General features: G+C 64.3%; 1 protein-coding gene across 1 annotated transcript in view; it reads right to left on the bottom strand.

The window, feature by feature from the left end:
• The window catches only part of CHD3 (chromodomain helicase DNA binding protein 3), a gene marked incomplete at its 3' end in the record, with an annotated part of 66,894 nt that overhangs the window by 21,505 nt on the left and 31,689 nt on the right, over nt 1-13,700 (bottom strand). Inside the window, 11 exon segments of the mRNA XM_050308833.1 lie at nt 1,692-1,744; nt 1,747-1,773; nt 2,608-2,673; nt 3,508-3,685; nt 4,784-4,950; nt 6,750-6,981; nt 9,032-9,156; nt 10,230-10,347; nt 11,265-11,396; nt 12,424-12,565; nt 12,673-12,846. Coding sequence (XP_050164790.1) covers nt 1,692-1,744; nt 1,747-1,773; nt 2,608-2,673; nt 3,508-3,685; nt 4,784-4,950; nt 6,750-6,981; nt 9,032-9,156; nt 10,230-10,347; nt 11,265-11,396; nt 12,424-12,565; nt 12,673-12,846 — 1,414 coding nt within the window.

Below are 13,700 nucleotides of genomic sequence, written 5' to 3'. Positions count from 1 at the left end.
TGCCTCGTGTTGAACCCCAGCACCTGGGGGGCACAGGGGAAGTCAGGGGGTCACAGGGGGTCAGGGGGTCACAGGAGTCACAGGGGTCAGGGGGCACAGGGTCAGGGGGTCACAGGGGTCAGGGGGTCACAGGGGGTCACAGGGGTCACAGGTATGGGGTCACAGCCCCCATCCCCCAGCGCATGACGAGCGTTGAGGACGCCTTCCTCTGCGTCGTGTTGAACCCCAGCACCTGGGGGGACATGGGGAGTCAGGGGGACATTGGGGACATGGGGGGTCACAGGGGTCAGGGGACATGGGGGAGTCAGGGGGGACACTAGGGGGTCAGGGGACATGGGGGGTCACGAGGAGTCCAGGGGACACAGGTATGGGGTACAGCCCCCATCCCCAGCACATCCAGGCGTTCAGGAACGCCTTGAGTTGCCAGGGGTTGAACCCCAGCACCTGGGGGGGGTTACAGAGGGGATTTGGGGGGGCACGGGGGAATTTGGGGGGGTCACAGGGGTCAGGAGGTCACAGGGGTCACAGGGGTTCATAGAGGGCACAGGTATGGGGCACAGCCCCCATCCCCCAGCGCATCACAGCGTTCAGGAGCGCCTTGAGCTGCTGGGGTTGAACCCCAGCACCTGGGGGGGCACAGGGGGCATTTGAGGGGGCACAGGGGATTTAGGGGGCTCAGGGGGGTCACAGAGCACGGGGGCTCAGAGGGACATCCTGGGCACCCCCTCACCCTGTCCCCAAACCAGGGGACAAACAGGGGGTCCAGGAGATCCCTGAATCCCCCTCACTGGGAATCCAGGGGTTTGGGGGGTTCCAGGGGTTTGGGGGTCCCAGGGGGTTTAGGGGGTCCCAGGGGTTTGGGGGGGTCCCAGGGTGTTTTGGGGGGTCCCAGGGGTTTAGGGGGTCCCAGGGGTTTAGAGAGGTCCCAGGGGTTTTGGGGGTCCCAGGGGTTTTGGGGAGGGTCCCAGGGGTTGGGGGTCCCAGGGGTTTAGAGGGGTCCCAGGGGTTTTGGGGGGTCCCAGGGGTTTTGGGGGGTCCCAGGGGTTTTGGGGGTCCCAGGGGTTTGGGGGGAGTCCAGGGGTTTAGGGGTCCCAGGGGTTTGGGGGTCCCAGGGGTTTAGGGGGTCCCAGGGGTTTTAGGGGGTCCCAGGGGTTTTGGGGTCCCAGGGTTTTGGGGGGTCCCAGGGGTTTAGGGGCTCCCAGGGGTTTAGGGGTCCCAGGGTTTTGGGGGTCCCAGGGGTTTAGGGGGTCCCAGGGGTTTAGGGGGTCCCAGGGGTTTGGGGGTCCCAGGGTTTTGGGGGTCCCAGGGGTTTGGGGGTCCCAGGGGTTTTGGGGGTCCCAGGGTTTTGGGGGGTCCCAGGGGTTTTGGGGGTCCCAGGGTTTAGGGGGTCCCAGGGTTTAGAGGGTCCCAGGGGTTTAGGGGGTCCCAGGGGTTTAGAGGGGTCCCAGGGGTTTTGGGGGGTCCCAGGGGTTTGGGGGTCCCAGGGGGTTTAGGGGGGGTCCCAGGGGTTTAGGAGGGGTCCCAGGGGTTTTGGGGGGGTCCCAGGGGTTTGGGGGGGTCCCAGGGGTTTAGGGGGTCCCAGGGTTTTGGGGGTCCCAGGGGTTTGAGGGGGTCCAGGGGTTTGGGGGTCCCAGGGGTTTTGGAGAGGGTCCCAGGGTTTTGGGGGTCCCAGGGGTTTGGGGGTCCCTCACCTCGATGTTGCCCCCACCCGGGCCAGCAGTGGGGAGGGGCTTGTCCTTCTCGCCCGGAGCTGCCGCTTGGACTGACGGCGGCCTGGGGAAAGGGGGTCAGGGGGGTCAGAGGGTCAGCACCCACCCCTGGCACCCCAAAACCCCACCCCGGAGCACCCGACCACCCCCCAACCCTGACCCTCCTCAAGGCACCCTGACCCCCAAGGGCACCCCAAATACCCCCCTGGGACACCCTGACCCCCAAGGGCACCCCAAATTCCTCCCCAGGGCATCCCAACCCCACCTTGGGGTACCCAGACCCCTCCTCTGGGTCCCCCTCCCCCACCCCCAGTGCCACCCAGACCCCTCCCCAGACAGAGGGGGCACCCAGGGGGACACTGAGGGGACACTCAGGGGTCACTCAGGGGTCACTCAGAGGTCACTCAGGGGTCACTCAGGGGTCACTCAGGGGTCCAGAGGACACTCAGTGGACACTCAGGGGTCACAGAGGTCACTCAGGTCACTCAGGGGTCACAGGGGTCACTCAGAGGTCACTCAGGGGTCACTCAGTGGACACTCAGGGGTCACTCAGGGGTCACAGAAGTCACTCAGGGGTCACAGAGGTTACTCAGGGGTCACTCAGGGGTCACTCAGGGGTCACTCAGGGGACACTCAGGGGTCACTCAGGGGTCACTCAGGGGTCACTCAGGGGTCACTCAGAGGTCACTCAGGGGTCACTCAGGGGTCACACAGGGGTCACTCAGGGGTCACTCAGGGAGTCACTCAGGGGTCACTCAGAGGTTACTCAGGGGTCACTCAGTGGACACTCAGGGGTCACAGAGGTCACTCAGGGGTCACTCAGAGGTCACTCAGGGGTCACTCAGGGGTCACAGGGGTCACTCAGGGGTCACTCAGGGGTCACTCAGGGGTCACTCACCCTCCGGCCGCTCATCGAAGTCCTCGTCCTCCTCCTCGGAGCCCACCGAGTACTCGGACTGGTTGTCTGGGGGGCACCGTCAGCACCGGGCACACCGCGCCCCAGTGCCCCCCAGTAACTCCCAGTGCCTCCCAGTATCCCTCCAGTGCCTCCCAGTGCCCCCCAGTATCCCTCCAGTGCCCCCAGTGCCCACCTTGGTCCTCCTGGGCACGATCGTTGTAGTTGACCAGCTTTGGGACGCGCTTGCCCTTGCCCAGGTTCTGCACCAGTGCCTCCCAGTATCCCCCCAGTCCCTCCCAGTGCCTCCCAGTGCCCCCAGTGCCCACCTTGGTCCTCCTGGGCAGCGTCATTGTAGTTGACCTGTTTCCTGATGCGCTTGCCCTTGCCCAGGTTCTGCACCAGTGCCTCCCAGTGCCCTCCCAGTGCCGTCCTAACACCTCCCAGTGGCATCCTACCGCCTCCCAGTGCCATCCTAGTGCCCGCAGTGCCCTCAGCGCCTCCCAGTGCCTCCCCAGTGCCCCCAGTGCCCATCCTTGGCCTCCCAGTGCCCTCCCAGTGCCATCCTAACGCCTCCCAGTGCCATCCTAACGCCTCCCAGTGCCCCCAGTGCCCCCAGTGCCATCCTAACGCCTCCCAGTCCCTCCCAGTGCCATCCTAACGCCTCCCAGTCCCTCCCAGTGCCATCCTAACTCCTCCCAGTGCCTCCCAGTGCCCCCAGTGCCCACCTTGGTCCTCCTGGGCGGCGTCATTGTAGTTGACCTGTTTCCTGACGCGCTTGCCCTTGCCCAGGTTCTGCACCAGTGCCTCCCAGTGCCCTCCCAGTGCCATCCTAACGCCTCCCAGTGCCTCCCAGTGCCATCCTAACGCCTCCCAGTGCCTCCCAGTGCCCCCAGTGCCCACCTTGGTCCTCCTGGGCAGCGTCATTGTAGTTGACCTGCTTCCTGACGCGCTTGCCCTTGCCCAGGTTCCGTGCCAGGTCCTCCTGCTGCTGCTCGTAGTGGTGCCTCAGCAGCTTCTCCCAGTAATCGGGGTCCACGTTCTCCTCCTGCTTGATGATCTCCCGCTCGATCTCCTCGATCTGCCCCGACACGGCCCCGTCAGCGCCGGCCCCGGCTCGGCCTGGGGGGCCTGGGGGTCTGGGGGGGTCCCACCTGCTCTGCCAGGGCCCAACAGGGGGGTCCTGAGGGTCTGGGGGGGTCCCACCCCCTCTGCCAGCGCCCACTGGGGGGTCCTGAGGGTCTGGGGGGGTCCCAGAGCCAGAGGCCCCACTGCCATCATCCCCATGGCCTTCATCGTCCTCATCACCTTCATCATCCCCTTCATCATCCTCCTCATCTTCATCATCCCCACCATCCTCATCACCTTCATCATCCCCATCACCTTTATCATCCTCATCACCTTCATCACCCCCATCACCTTCATCATCCTCATCATCTTCATCATCCCCATCACCTTCATCATCCTCATCATCCCCATCAGCTTCATCATCCTCATCATCTCCATCATTGTCATCCCCATCACCTTCATCATCCCCATTGCCTTTATCACCTTCATCATCCTCATCATCCCCACTGCCTTCATCATCCCCATCACCTCCATCACCGTCATCATCCCCACCATCCCCATCATCATCCTCATCATCCCCATCATCTTCTTCTCCATCAACTCCATCATCCCCATTGCCTTTATCACCTTCATCATCCTCATCATCCCCATGGCCTTCATCATCCCCATCACCTTCATCATCCTCATCACCTTCATCATCCTCATCACCTTCATCATCCCCATCACCTTTATCATCCTCATCACCTTCATCATCCCCATCACCTTCATCATCCTCATCATCTTCATCATCCCCATCACCTTCATCATCTTCTTCTTCTCCATTGACTTCATTGTCCCCATCACCTTCATCACCCTCATCACCTTCATCACCTTCATCATCCCCATCACCTTCATCATCCCCATCACCTCCATCACCTTCTTCATCCCCATCACCACCTTCATCACCTCCATCACCCTCATCACCCTCATCACCTCCATCACCTTCTTCATCCCCATCACCTTCATCATCCCCATCATCCTCATCACCTCCATCATCCCCATCACGTTCATCACCCCCGTCACTCCCACCCCCTGCCCTGTCCCCCCCCGTGTCCCCCCGTGGCGGTCCCACCTTGTCCTCCTCCCTGACGACGTACTGGGCCACCTTGAAGGAGCTCAGGTACTCGTTCATGTTCTGCACGTCGGCGTCGTCGGTGGCGTCCTGGTTGCGGTCCAGGAGCCGCGCGATGGCCTCGTTGTCGTAGTGGATGACGCTGCTGTCCTCCTCCTTGTTCTCACCTGGGGACACAGGAACGACACGGGAATGGCACAACAACCCCCTGTCCTCCTCCTTGTTTTCTCCTGGGGCACAGCAGGGACATGGCAATGACACAACAACCCCCTGTCCCCTCCTTGTCCTCTCCTGGGACATGGGAATGGCATGGCAATGACACAACAACCCCCTGTCCTCCTCCTTGTTCTCACCTGGGACATGGGAATGGCACGGGATTACACGGGAATGGCATGGGAATGACATGGGAATGGCATGGGAATGACACAACAACCCCCTGTCCCCTCCTTGTCCTCTCCTGGGACATGGGAATGGCATGGGAATGACACGGGAATGGCATGGGAATGGCATGGCAATGACACAGGAATGGCATGGGAATGACACGGGAATGGCAGGGCAGGGACACGGCAATGGCACAGGAGTGACCCCCTGTCCCCTCCTTGTTCTCTCCTGGGGACACAGGAATGGCATGGGAATGGCATGGGAATGGCATGGGAATGGCATGGGAATGGCATGGGAATGGCATGGGAATGGTATGGGAATGGCACGGGAATGGCAGGGCAGGGACACGGCAATGACACAGGAGCGACCCCCTGTCCTCCTCCTCGTTCTCCCGTGTGGATGTGACGTGGATGTGACACGAAGGTGACACGGTCTGACATGTGAGTGACATGGCCCAACACGGCCCCACACGGTCCAAGATGGCCCAAGACGGCCCAACGTGCTCCAACACGGCCCAACATGCTCCAACACGGACCAACACAGCCTTGGCGTGTTCCAACACAGCCCAGGACGGTCCCAACACAGACTGTCATAGCCCAACATGGCCCAACATGGCCTGTCATGGACCAACACGGCCCAACATGGCCTGTCATGGTTCAACATGGCCCAACACAGCCCAGGACAATCCAACATGGCCCAACGTGGCCCAAAATGGTCCAACACGGCCCCACATGGACCAACACAGCCCAACATGGCCCAACATGGTCTGTCATGGTTCAACATGGCCCAACACAGCCCAGGACAATCCAACATGGACCAACATGGCCCAAAATGGTCCAACACAGCCCCATATGGCCCAACATGGTCCAACATGGCCCAACATGGCCCCACATAGTCCAATGTGGCCCAACACAGCCCAGGACAATCCAACATGGCCCAAAATGGTCCAACATGGCTCCACATGGTCCAACACAGCCTGACATGGCCCAACACGGCCCCACATAGTCCAACGTGGCCCAACACAGCCCAGGACAATCCAACATGGCCCAACACGGTCCAACACGGTCCAACATGGCCCAAAATGGACCAAGACGGCCCCACATGGACCAACACGGCCCAACACAGCCCAGGACAATCCAACACGGTCCAACACGGCCCAACACGGCCCCCACCCTCCTCCTCACATCCCAGTCCTGTCCCACCCATCCCAGCAGGGCCCCACATGGTCCAACATGGCCCAATGGGGCCCCACTCTCCTCCACACATCCCAGTCCCGTCCCACCTGTCCCAGCAGGGCCCCACACGGTCCAACATGGCCCAACAGGGCCCTCCACGACCCCACATGCCTCCACACATCCCAGTCCCACCCCAGCTGTCCCAGTAGAGCCCCACACGGTCCAACACGGCCCAACAGGGCCCCACCCCCCTCCACACATCCCAGTCCCATCCCACCCGTCCCAGTAGGGCCCCACACGGTCCAACATGGCCCAACAGGGCCCCATCCTCCTCCACACATCCCAGTCCCACTCCCAGCAAAGCCCACCCCACTCCCACTCCCTCTCCCTCCCCCTGCCCCCCGCCTGACCCTCGTTCTCGTCCTTGAAGAGCTCCTCGGTGCCGAACTTGAGGATGTCGTCGAGCTCCTGCTTGGACATGGAGCCGGCCTTGGAGCCCAGCCCCGGGCGCACCACCAGGTGCGTCAGCATCATCTTGCGCTTGGCCACCTGCGTGATGCGCTCCTCCACCGACGCCCGCGTCACGAACCGGTAGATCATCACCTTGTTGGCCTGCCCGATGCGGTGGGCGCGGCTGAACGCCTGGGGGGGCGGGGACAGGTCAGGGACAGGTGAGGGACAGGTCAGGGGACACGTGGGGACACCCCAGGTGACATGGGGATACCCTGCCCGATGCGGTGGGCACGGCTGAACGCCTGGGGGGATGGGGACAGGTCAGGGACAGGTGAGGCGACATGGGGGGACACTCCAGGTGACATGGGGTAACACCCTGCCCGATGCGGTGGGCGCGGCTGAACGCCTGGGGGGCAGGGACAGGTGAGGGACAGGTGAGGGACAGGTGAGGGACAGGTGAGGGGACATGTGGGGACACCCCAGGTGACATGGGGTGACACCCTGCCCGATGCAGTGGGCGCGGCTGAACGCCTGGGGGGCACAGGGACAGGTGAGGGGAGACACAGGGACAGGTCAGGGACAGGTCAGGGACAGGTCAGGAGACATGCGGGGACACCCCAGGGGACACGGGGGACACTCCAGGTGACATGGGGTAACACCCTGCCTGATGCGGTGGGCACGGCTGAACGCCTGGGGGAACGGGGACAAGTGAGGGACAGGTGAGGGACAGGTGAGGGAATCCCCAGGGGACACGTGGGGACACCCTGCCCGATGCGGTGGGCGCGGCTAAATGCCTGGGGGGCAGGGACAGGTGAGGGACAGGTCAGGGACAGGTCAGGCGACACGTGGGGACACCCCAGGTGACATGGGGATACCCTGCCCGATGCGGTGGGCACGGCTGAACGCCTGGGGGGATGGGGACAGGTCAGGGACAGGTGAGGCGACATGGGGGGACACTCCAGGTGACATGGGGTAACACCCTGCCCGATGTGGTGGGCGCGGTTGAATGTCTGGGGGGCACAGGGACAGGTGAGGGACACAGGGACACCCCAGGGGACATGGGGTAACACCCTGCCCGATGCGGTGGGCACGGCTGAACGCCTGGGGGGCACGGGGACAGGTGAGGGACAGGTGAGGGACAGGTGAGGGACAGGTGAGGGACAGGGCAGGGACATGTGGGAACACCTCAGGGGACACATGGGGACACCCTGCCCGATGCAGTGGGTGTGGTTGAACACCTGGGGGGCATGGGGACAGGTGAGGGACAGGTGAGGGACAGGTGAGGGGACACGTGGGGACACTCCAGGTGACATGGGGTAACACCCTGCCTGATGCGGTGGGTGCGGCTGAACGCCTGGGGGGACGGGGACAGGTGAGGGACAGGTGAGGTGACATGTGGTGACACCCTGCCCGATGCGGTGGGCGCGGCTGAACACCTGGGGGGACGGGGACAGGTCAGGGACAGGTCAGGGGACATGTGGGGACACTCCAGGTGACATGGGGTAACACCCTGCCCGATGCGGTGGGCACGGCTGAACGCCTGGGGGCACGGGACAGGTCAGGGGGGACACAGGGACAGGTCAGGGACAGGTCAGGGACATGTGGGGACACCCCATGTGACACGTGGGGACACCCTGCCCGATGCGGTGGGCGTGGCTGAACGCCTGGGGGGGCGGGGACAGGTCAGGGACAGGTGAGGGACAGGTCAGGGACAGGTCAGGGGACATGGGGGGACACTCCAGGGGACATGGGGTAACACCCTGCCCGATGTGGTGGGCGCGGCTGAACGCCTGGAGGGGGGGGCCAGGTCAGAGGAGACACAGGGACAGGTGAGGGACAGGTCAGGACAGGCCAGGGACACCCCAGGGGACACGTGGGGACACCCCAGGGGACACGTGGGGACACCCCATGTGACATGGGGGGACACCCTGCCCGATGCGGTGGGCGCGGCTGAACGCCTGGGGGGCACGGGGACAGGTGAGGGGGGACACAGGGACAGGTGAGGGGGAATGCAGGGACAGGTGACAGGGTGTTGGGATGGTGACACTGTACAGGTAACACTGGGCAGTGACCCTAGGCAGGTGACAGGTGGGTGACCCTGGGTGGGTGACGGGTGACAGAGGGCAGGTGACCCTGGGTGGGTGACAGGTGGGTGACAGGTGACCCTGGGCAGGTGACCCCGGGTGGGTGACAGGCGGGTGACAGGTGACCCTGGGCAGGTGACAGGCGGGTGCCAGACCTGGATGTCGTTGTGGGGGTTCCAGTCGGAGTCAAAGATGACGACGGTGTCGGCCGTCGCGAGGTTGATGCCGAGGCCCCCGGCCCGCGTCGACAGCAGGAAACAGAACTGCTGCGCCCCCGGCGCTGCCCCCCCGGCGTCAGCGCGGACAGGGACCCCAAAAACCCTCCAAAAACCCAACCCAGAACCCCCCAAACCCCTCAGCACTGCCCCCCTGGCATCAGTGCGGACAGGGACCCCAAAAACCCCCCAAAACCCCAACCCAGAACCTCCAACCCCCAGCGCTGCCCCCGGCGTCAGTGTGGACAGGGACCCCAAAAACCCCAAAAACCCCAAAACCCCAACCCAGAACCCCCAAACCCCCAGCGCTGCCCCGGCGTCAGCGAGGACAGAGGACCCAAAAACCCCCAAAACCCCAAATCCTGAACCCAGAACCCCCAAACCCCAGATCCTCCAAACCCCGGGGTCCCCCTTTGCACCTGGATCTCCCCCTCTTATACCTGCATCCCCCTGGATCCCCAGACCCCCAATCCCCCAGCCCCCTCAGTCCCCCAATCCTCCCTGGATCCCCAGATCCCTCCAGACCCCAATCCCCCCAGACCCTCCAATCAACCCTGGATCCCCCAAGCCCCTCAGACCCCCTGGATGCCCCAGACCCTCCTGGATGCCCCCGGTCCCCAGTTCCCCCTCCCTACCGTTGGGCGGTCGATGGCCTCCTGAGTCCCCAGATCCCCAGACCCCCAATCCCCTCAGACCCCCTCGATCCCCAATCCCCTCAGACCCCCTGGATGCCCCCAGCCCCCTGGATCCCCCAGCCCCCAGTCCCCCGTTCCCCCGCTCCCTACCGTTGAGGCGGTCGATGGCCTCCTGACTCCCCAGATCCCCAGACCCCCAATTCCCCCAATCCCCTGGGTGCCCCAATTCCCTGGGTGCCCCCAATCCCCCCAGATCCCCCAATCCCCCTGGATCCCCCAGCCCCCAGCCCCTCCAATCCCCCCGTTCCCCACGCTCCCTACCGTTGAGGCGGTCGATGGCCCTCCTGACTCCCCAGATCCCCAGACCCCCCTAATACCTCAAAACCCCCAATCCCCCAATCCCTCAATCCCCCAGACTCCCCAATCCCCTGGATCCCCCAAGCCCCTCAGACCCCCTGGCTCCCCCCAGACCCCCCAGTCCCCCCGTTCCCCCCGCTCCCTACCGTTGAAGCGGTCGATGGCCTCCTGCCGCAGGGCCCCGGTGATGCCGCCGTCGATGCGCTCGTATTTGTAGCCCTCGTAGTCCAGGAAATCCTCCAGCAGGTCCAGCATCTTCGTCATCTGCGGGGCACTGGTTGGACTGGGAGGGCCCCAGCGGGCAGGGGCGGCACCCAGGGGGCACGGGGACTTCATACTGGTTATACTGGGAGCACCCAGGGGGCACGGGGACTTCATACTGGTTATACTGGGAGCAGCCAGGGGGAACAGGGACTTCATACTGGTTATACTGGGAGCAACCAGGGGGCACGGGGACTTCATACTGGTTGTACTGGGAGCAGCCAGGGGGAACAGGGACTTCATATTGGTTATACTGGGAGCAGCCAGGGGGCATGGGGACTTCATACTGGTTATACTAGGAGCAGTCAGGGGGCACGGGGACTTCATACTGGTTATACTGGGAGCACCCAGCGGGAACAGGGACGGCACCCAGGGGGCACGGGGACTTCATACTGGTTATACTGGGAGCAGCAATGGGGAACAGGGACTTCATACTGGTTATACTGGGAGCACCCAGGGGGCAGGGGTAGCACCCACTGGGAACGTTGGGAGCAGCCAGGGGGCAGGGGAACCTCAGACTGGGCAGACTGGGAGGATCTGGGGGTGCTGGGACAGACACTGGGAGCACTGGGGGCGTTTTGGGGTGGATTTGGGGCCCCACCTGGGAGAAGATGAGCACCCGATGGTTCTGGGTGGATTTGGGTGGTTTTGGGGTGGATTTGGGGTGGTTTTGGGGTGGTTCTGGGTGGATTTGGGGTGGATCTGGGGTGTATTTTGGGCCCCACCTGGGAGAAGATGAGCACCCGGTGGTTCTGGGTGGATTTGGGTGGTTCTGGGTGGATCTGGGTGGTTTTGGGGTGGATTTGGGTGGTTTTGGGATGGTTTGGGGTGGTTTTGGGGTGGTTCTGGGGTGGTTCTGTGTGGTTTTGGGGTGGTTCTGGGTGGATTTGGGGAGGTTCTGGGTGGATTTGGGGCCCCACCTGGGAGAAGATGAGCACCCGGTGGTTCTGCTCCTTCAGCTTCCGCAGCATCTTCTGCAGCAGGAGCAGTTTCCCCGAGGCCTTGATCAGAGCCCCCCCCTCGTAGGCACCGCTCGGCAGCTTCGGGGACTCCTGGGGGGACAGGGAGGGGGCAGGGACGTCACCACAGGGCCCCCCTGCCCCAACTCCTGTGCCCCTCCATCCCACATCCCTCCAACCCCCCCACGGCCCCAAATCCTCTCCAGGTCTCTCCATCCCTTCCTTGGGGGTTGGAGAGTGTCCCCTCCGTGTCCCCAAGTCCCCCCACATCCCAGAGCCCTCCCTGTCCCCACCTCCCCTCTCTGTGCCCACATCCCACAGCCCTCTATCCCCTCCATCCCCTCCCTGTCCCCACATCCCCTCCCTGTGCCCACATCCCACACCCCTCCATCCCCTCCCTGTGCCCACATCCCACAGCCCTCTATCCCCTCCCTGTCCCCAATCCCTCCCTGTCCCTCCATCCCTCCTCATCCCCACGTCCCCCAACACCCCTCCATCCCCTCCTGTCCCCACATCCCCCGTCCCCATGTCCCGTGTCCCCACATCCCTCCCTGTCCTCCATCCCCTCCCTGTCCCCATGTCCCTCCCTGTCCCTCCATCCCCTCCCTGTCCCCATGTCCCTCCCTGTCCCCATGTCCCTCCTGTCCCCCCATCCCACAGCCCTCCATCCCCTCCCTGTCCCCACATCCTCCTCCTGTCCCCCATCCCACAGCCCTCCATCCCTCCCTGTCCCCATGTCCCTCCTGTCCCCCATCCCCTCCCTGTCCCCAAATCCTTCCCTGTCCCCACATCCCACAGCCCCTCCATCCTCTCCCCTGTCCCTCCATCCCCTCCCTGTCCCTCCATCCCCTCCTGTCCCCATGTCCCTCCCTGTCCCCACATCCCCTCCCTGTCCCTCCGTCCCCTCCCTGTCCCCACATCCCTCCCTGTCCCTCCATCCCTTCCCTGTCTCTCCTCCTGTCCCTCCATCCCCTCCCTGTCCCTCACATCCCCTCCCTGTCCCCCACATCCCTGTCCCCACATCCTCTCCCCTGTCCCCACATCCCCCTCCCTGTCCCCACATCCCTCCCTGTCCCCCTGTCCCTGTCCCCCCGTGCCCCCAGCCCCGTGCCCCGCTCACCATGGCAGCCACGGGGAACAGGTAGGGGTGGTTGCAGCACTTCTTGAGGTCCATCATGATGTTGAGCAGCGACACCTGGTTGCCCCCGCCCCGCGAGTTGAGCGCCTCGAAGTTGCGCGTCAGGATGTACTTGTAGTACTTCCTGCGGGGACAGCCGTGGGACCCGGGGGCTCTGGGGACCCCTCCTCACACGGGGGGGGGGGAGCCGAGGGACACCCCCCCTGCCCCCCCGGGGGACCCCGGGCCTACTTCTGCATGGGGCTGAGCTCGACGCGCACGATGAGCTCGGTCTTGGCCGGCATGTTCTTGAAGACGTCGGCCTTGAGGCGCCGCAGCATGTGCGGCCCCAGCAGGTCGTGCAGCTTCTTGATCTGGTCCTCCTTGGAGATGTCGGCAAACTCCTCCAGGAAACCCTCCAGGTTGCTGCACAGAGGGCAGGGGGGGTGACGGAGGAGTGGGGGGACACAGCGCGGAGGGATCTGGGGAGGAGAGGGTGGGGGACGGAGGGACAGGGGAGGACAGGAGGATCTGGGGGGAGAGGAGAGGGAATGGGGAGGACAGGAGGGACAGGGGGACAGGAGGGGATCTGGGAGGAGGAGGAGGGGGAATGGGGGACAGGAGGGGATCTGGGGGAGCAGGAGAGGGATGGGGGGAGACAGGAGGGACAGGGGGACAGGAGGGGATCTGGGGGAGCAGGAGAGGGGATGGGGGGAACAGGAGTGGACCAAGGGGACAGAGGGGACAGGAGGGGACCCAGGGACAGGAGGGGATCTGGAGGGATCTGGGGACAGGAGAGGGATGGGGGACAGGGGGTGACAGGAGGGGACCCAGGGGAAAGGAGGGGACCCAGGGGATGGGGGACAAGAGAGGATCCGGGGGCAGGAGAGGGGACAGGGGACAGGAGGGGATCTGGGGGACAGGAGTGGATAGGAGGGGATGGGGGGACAGGAGGAGACCCAGAGGACAGGGAGGACAGGAGGGGACTCAGGGGACAGGAGTGGACAGGGTGGGACAGGAGGGGATCTGGGGGACAGGAGGGGACAGGGTGGGGACAGGAAGGGACAAGAGGTGACAGGCAAGGCAGAAGAAGACAAGGGGGGACCAGCAGGACAGGAAGGGACCTGGGGAGACAGGAGGGGACCCGGAGAACTAGGGAGGGCAGGACAGGGGACCCATGGGGACAGGAGGGGAACCCAGGGGACAGAGGGGGACAGGAGGGGACCCATGGGGACAGGAGGGAACCCAGGGGACAGGAGGGAACCCAGGGGACAGAGGGG

This window comes from Myiozetetes cayanensis, unplaced genomic scaffold (assembly GCF_022539395.1).
Source record: "Myiozetetes cayanensis isolate MyiCay16 unplaced genomic scaffold, myiCay2020 scf131, whole genome shotgun sequence".
Classification (NCBI taxonomy): Eukaryota; Metazoa; Chordata; class Aves; order Passeriformes; family Tyrannidae; genus Myiozetetes; species Myiozetetes cayanensis.
The sequence above is the reverse complement of the archived record's forward strand: the minus strand, read 5'-3'. Positions and strand labels throughout refer to the sequence as shown.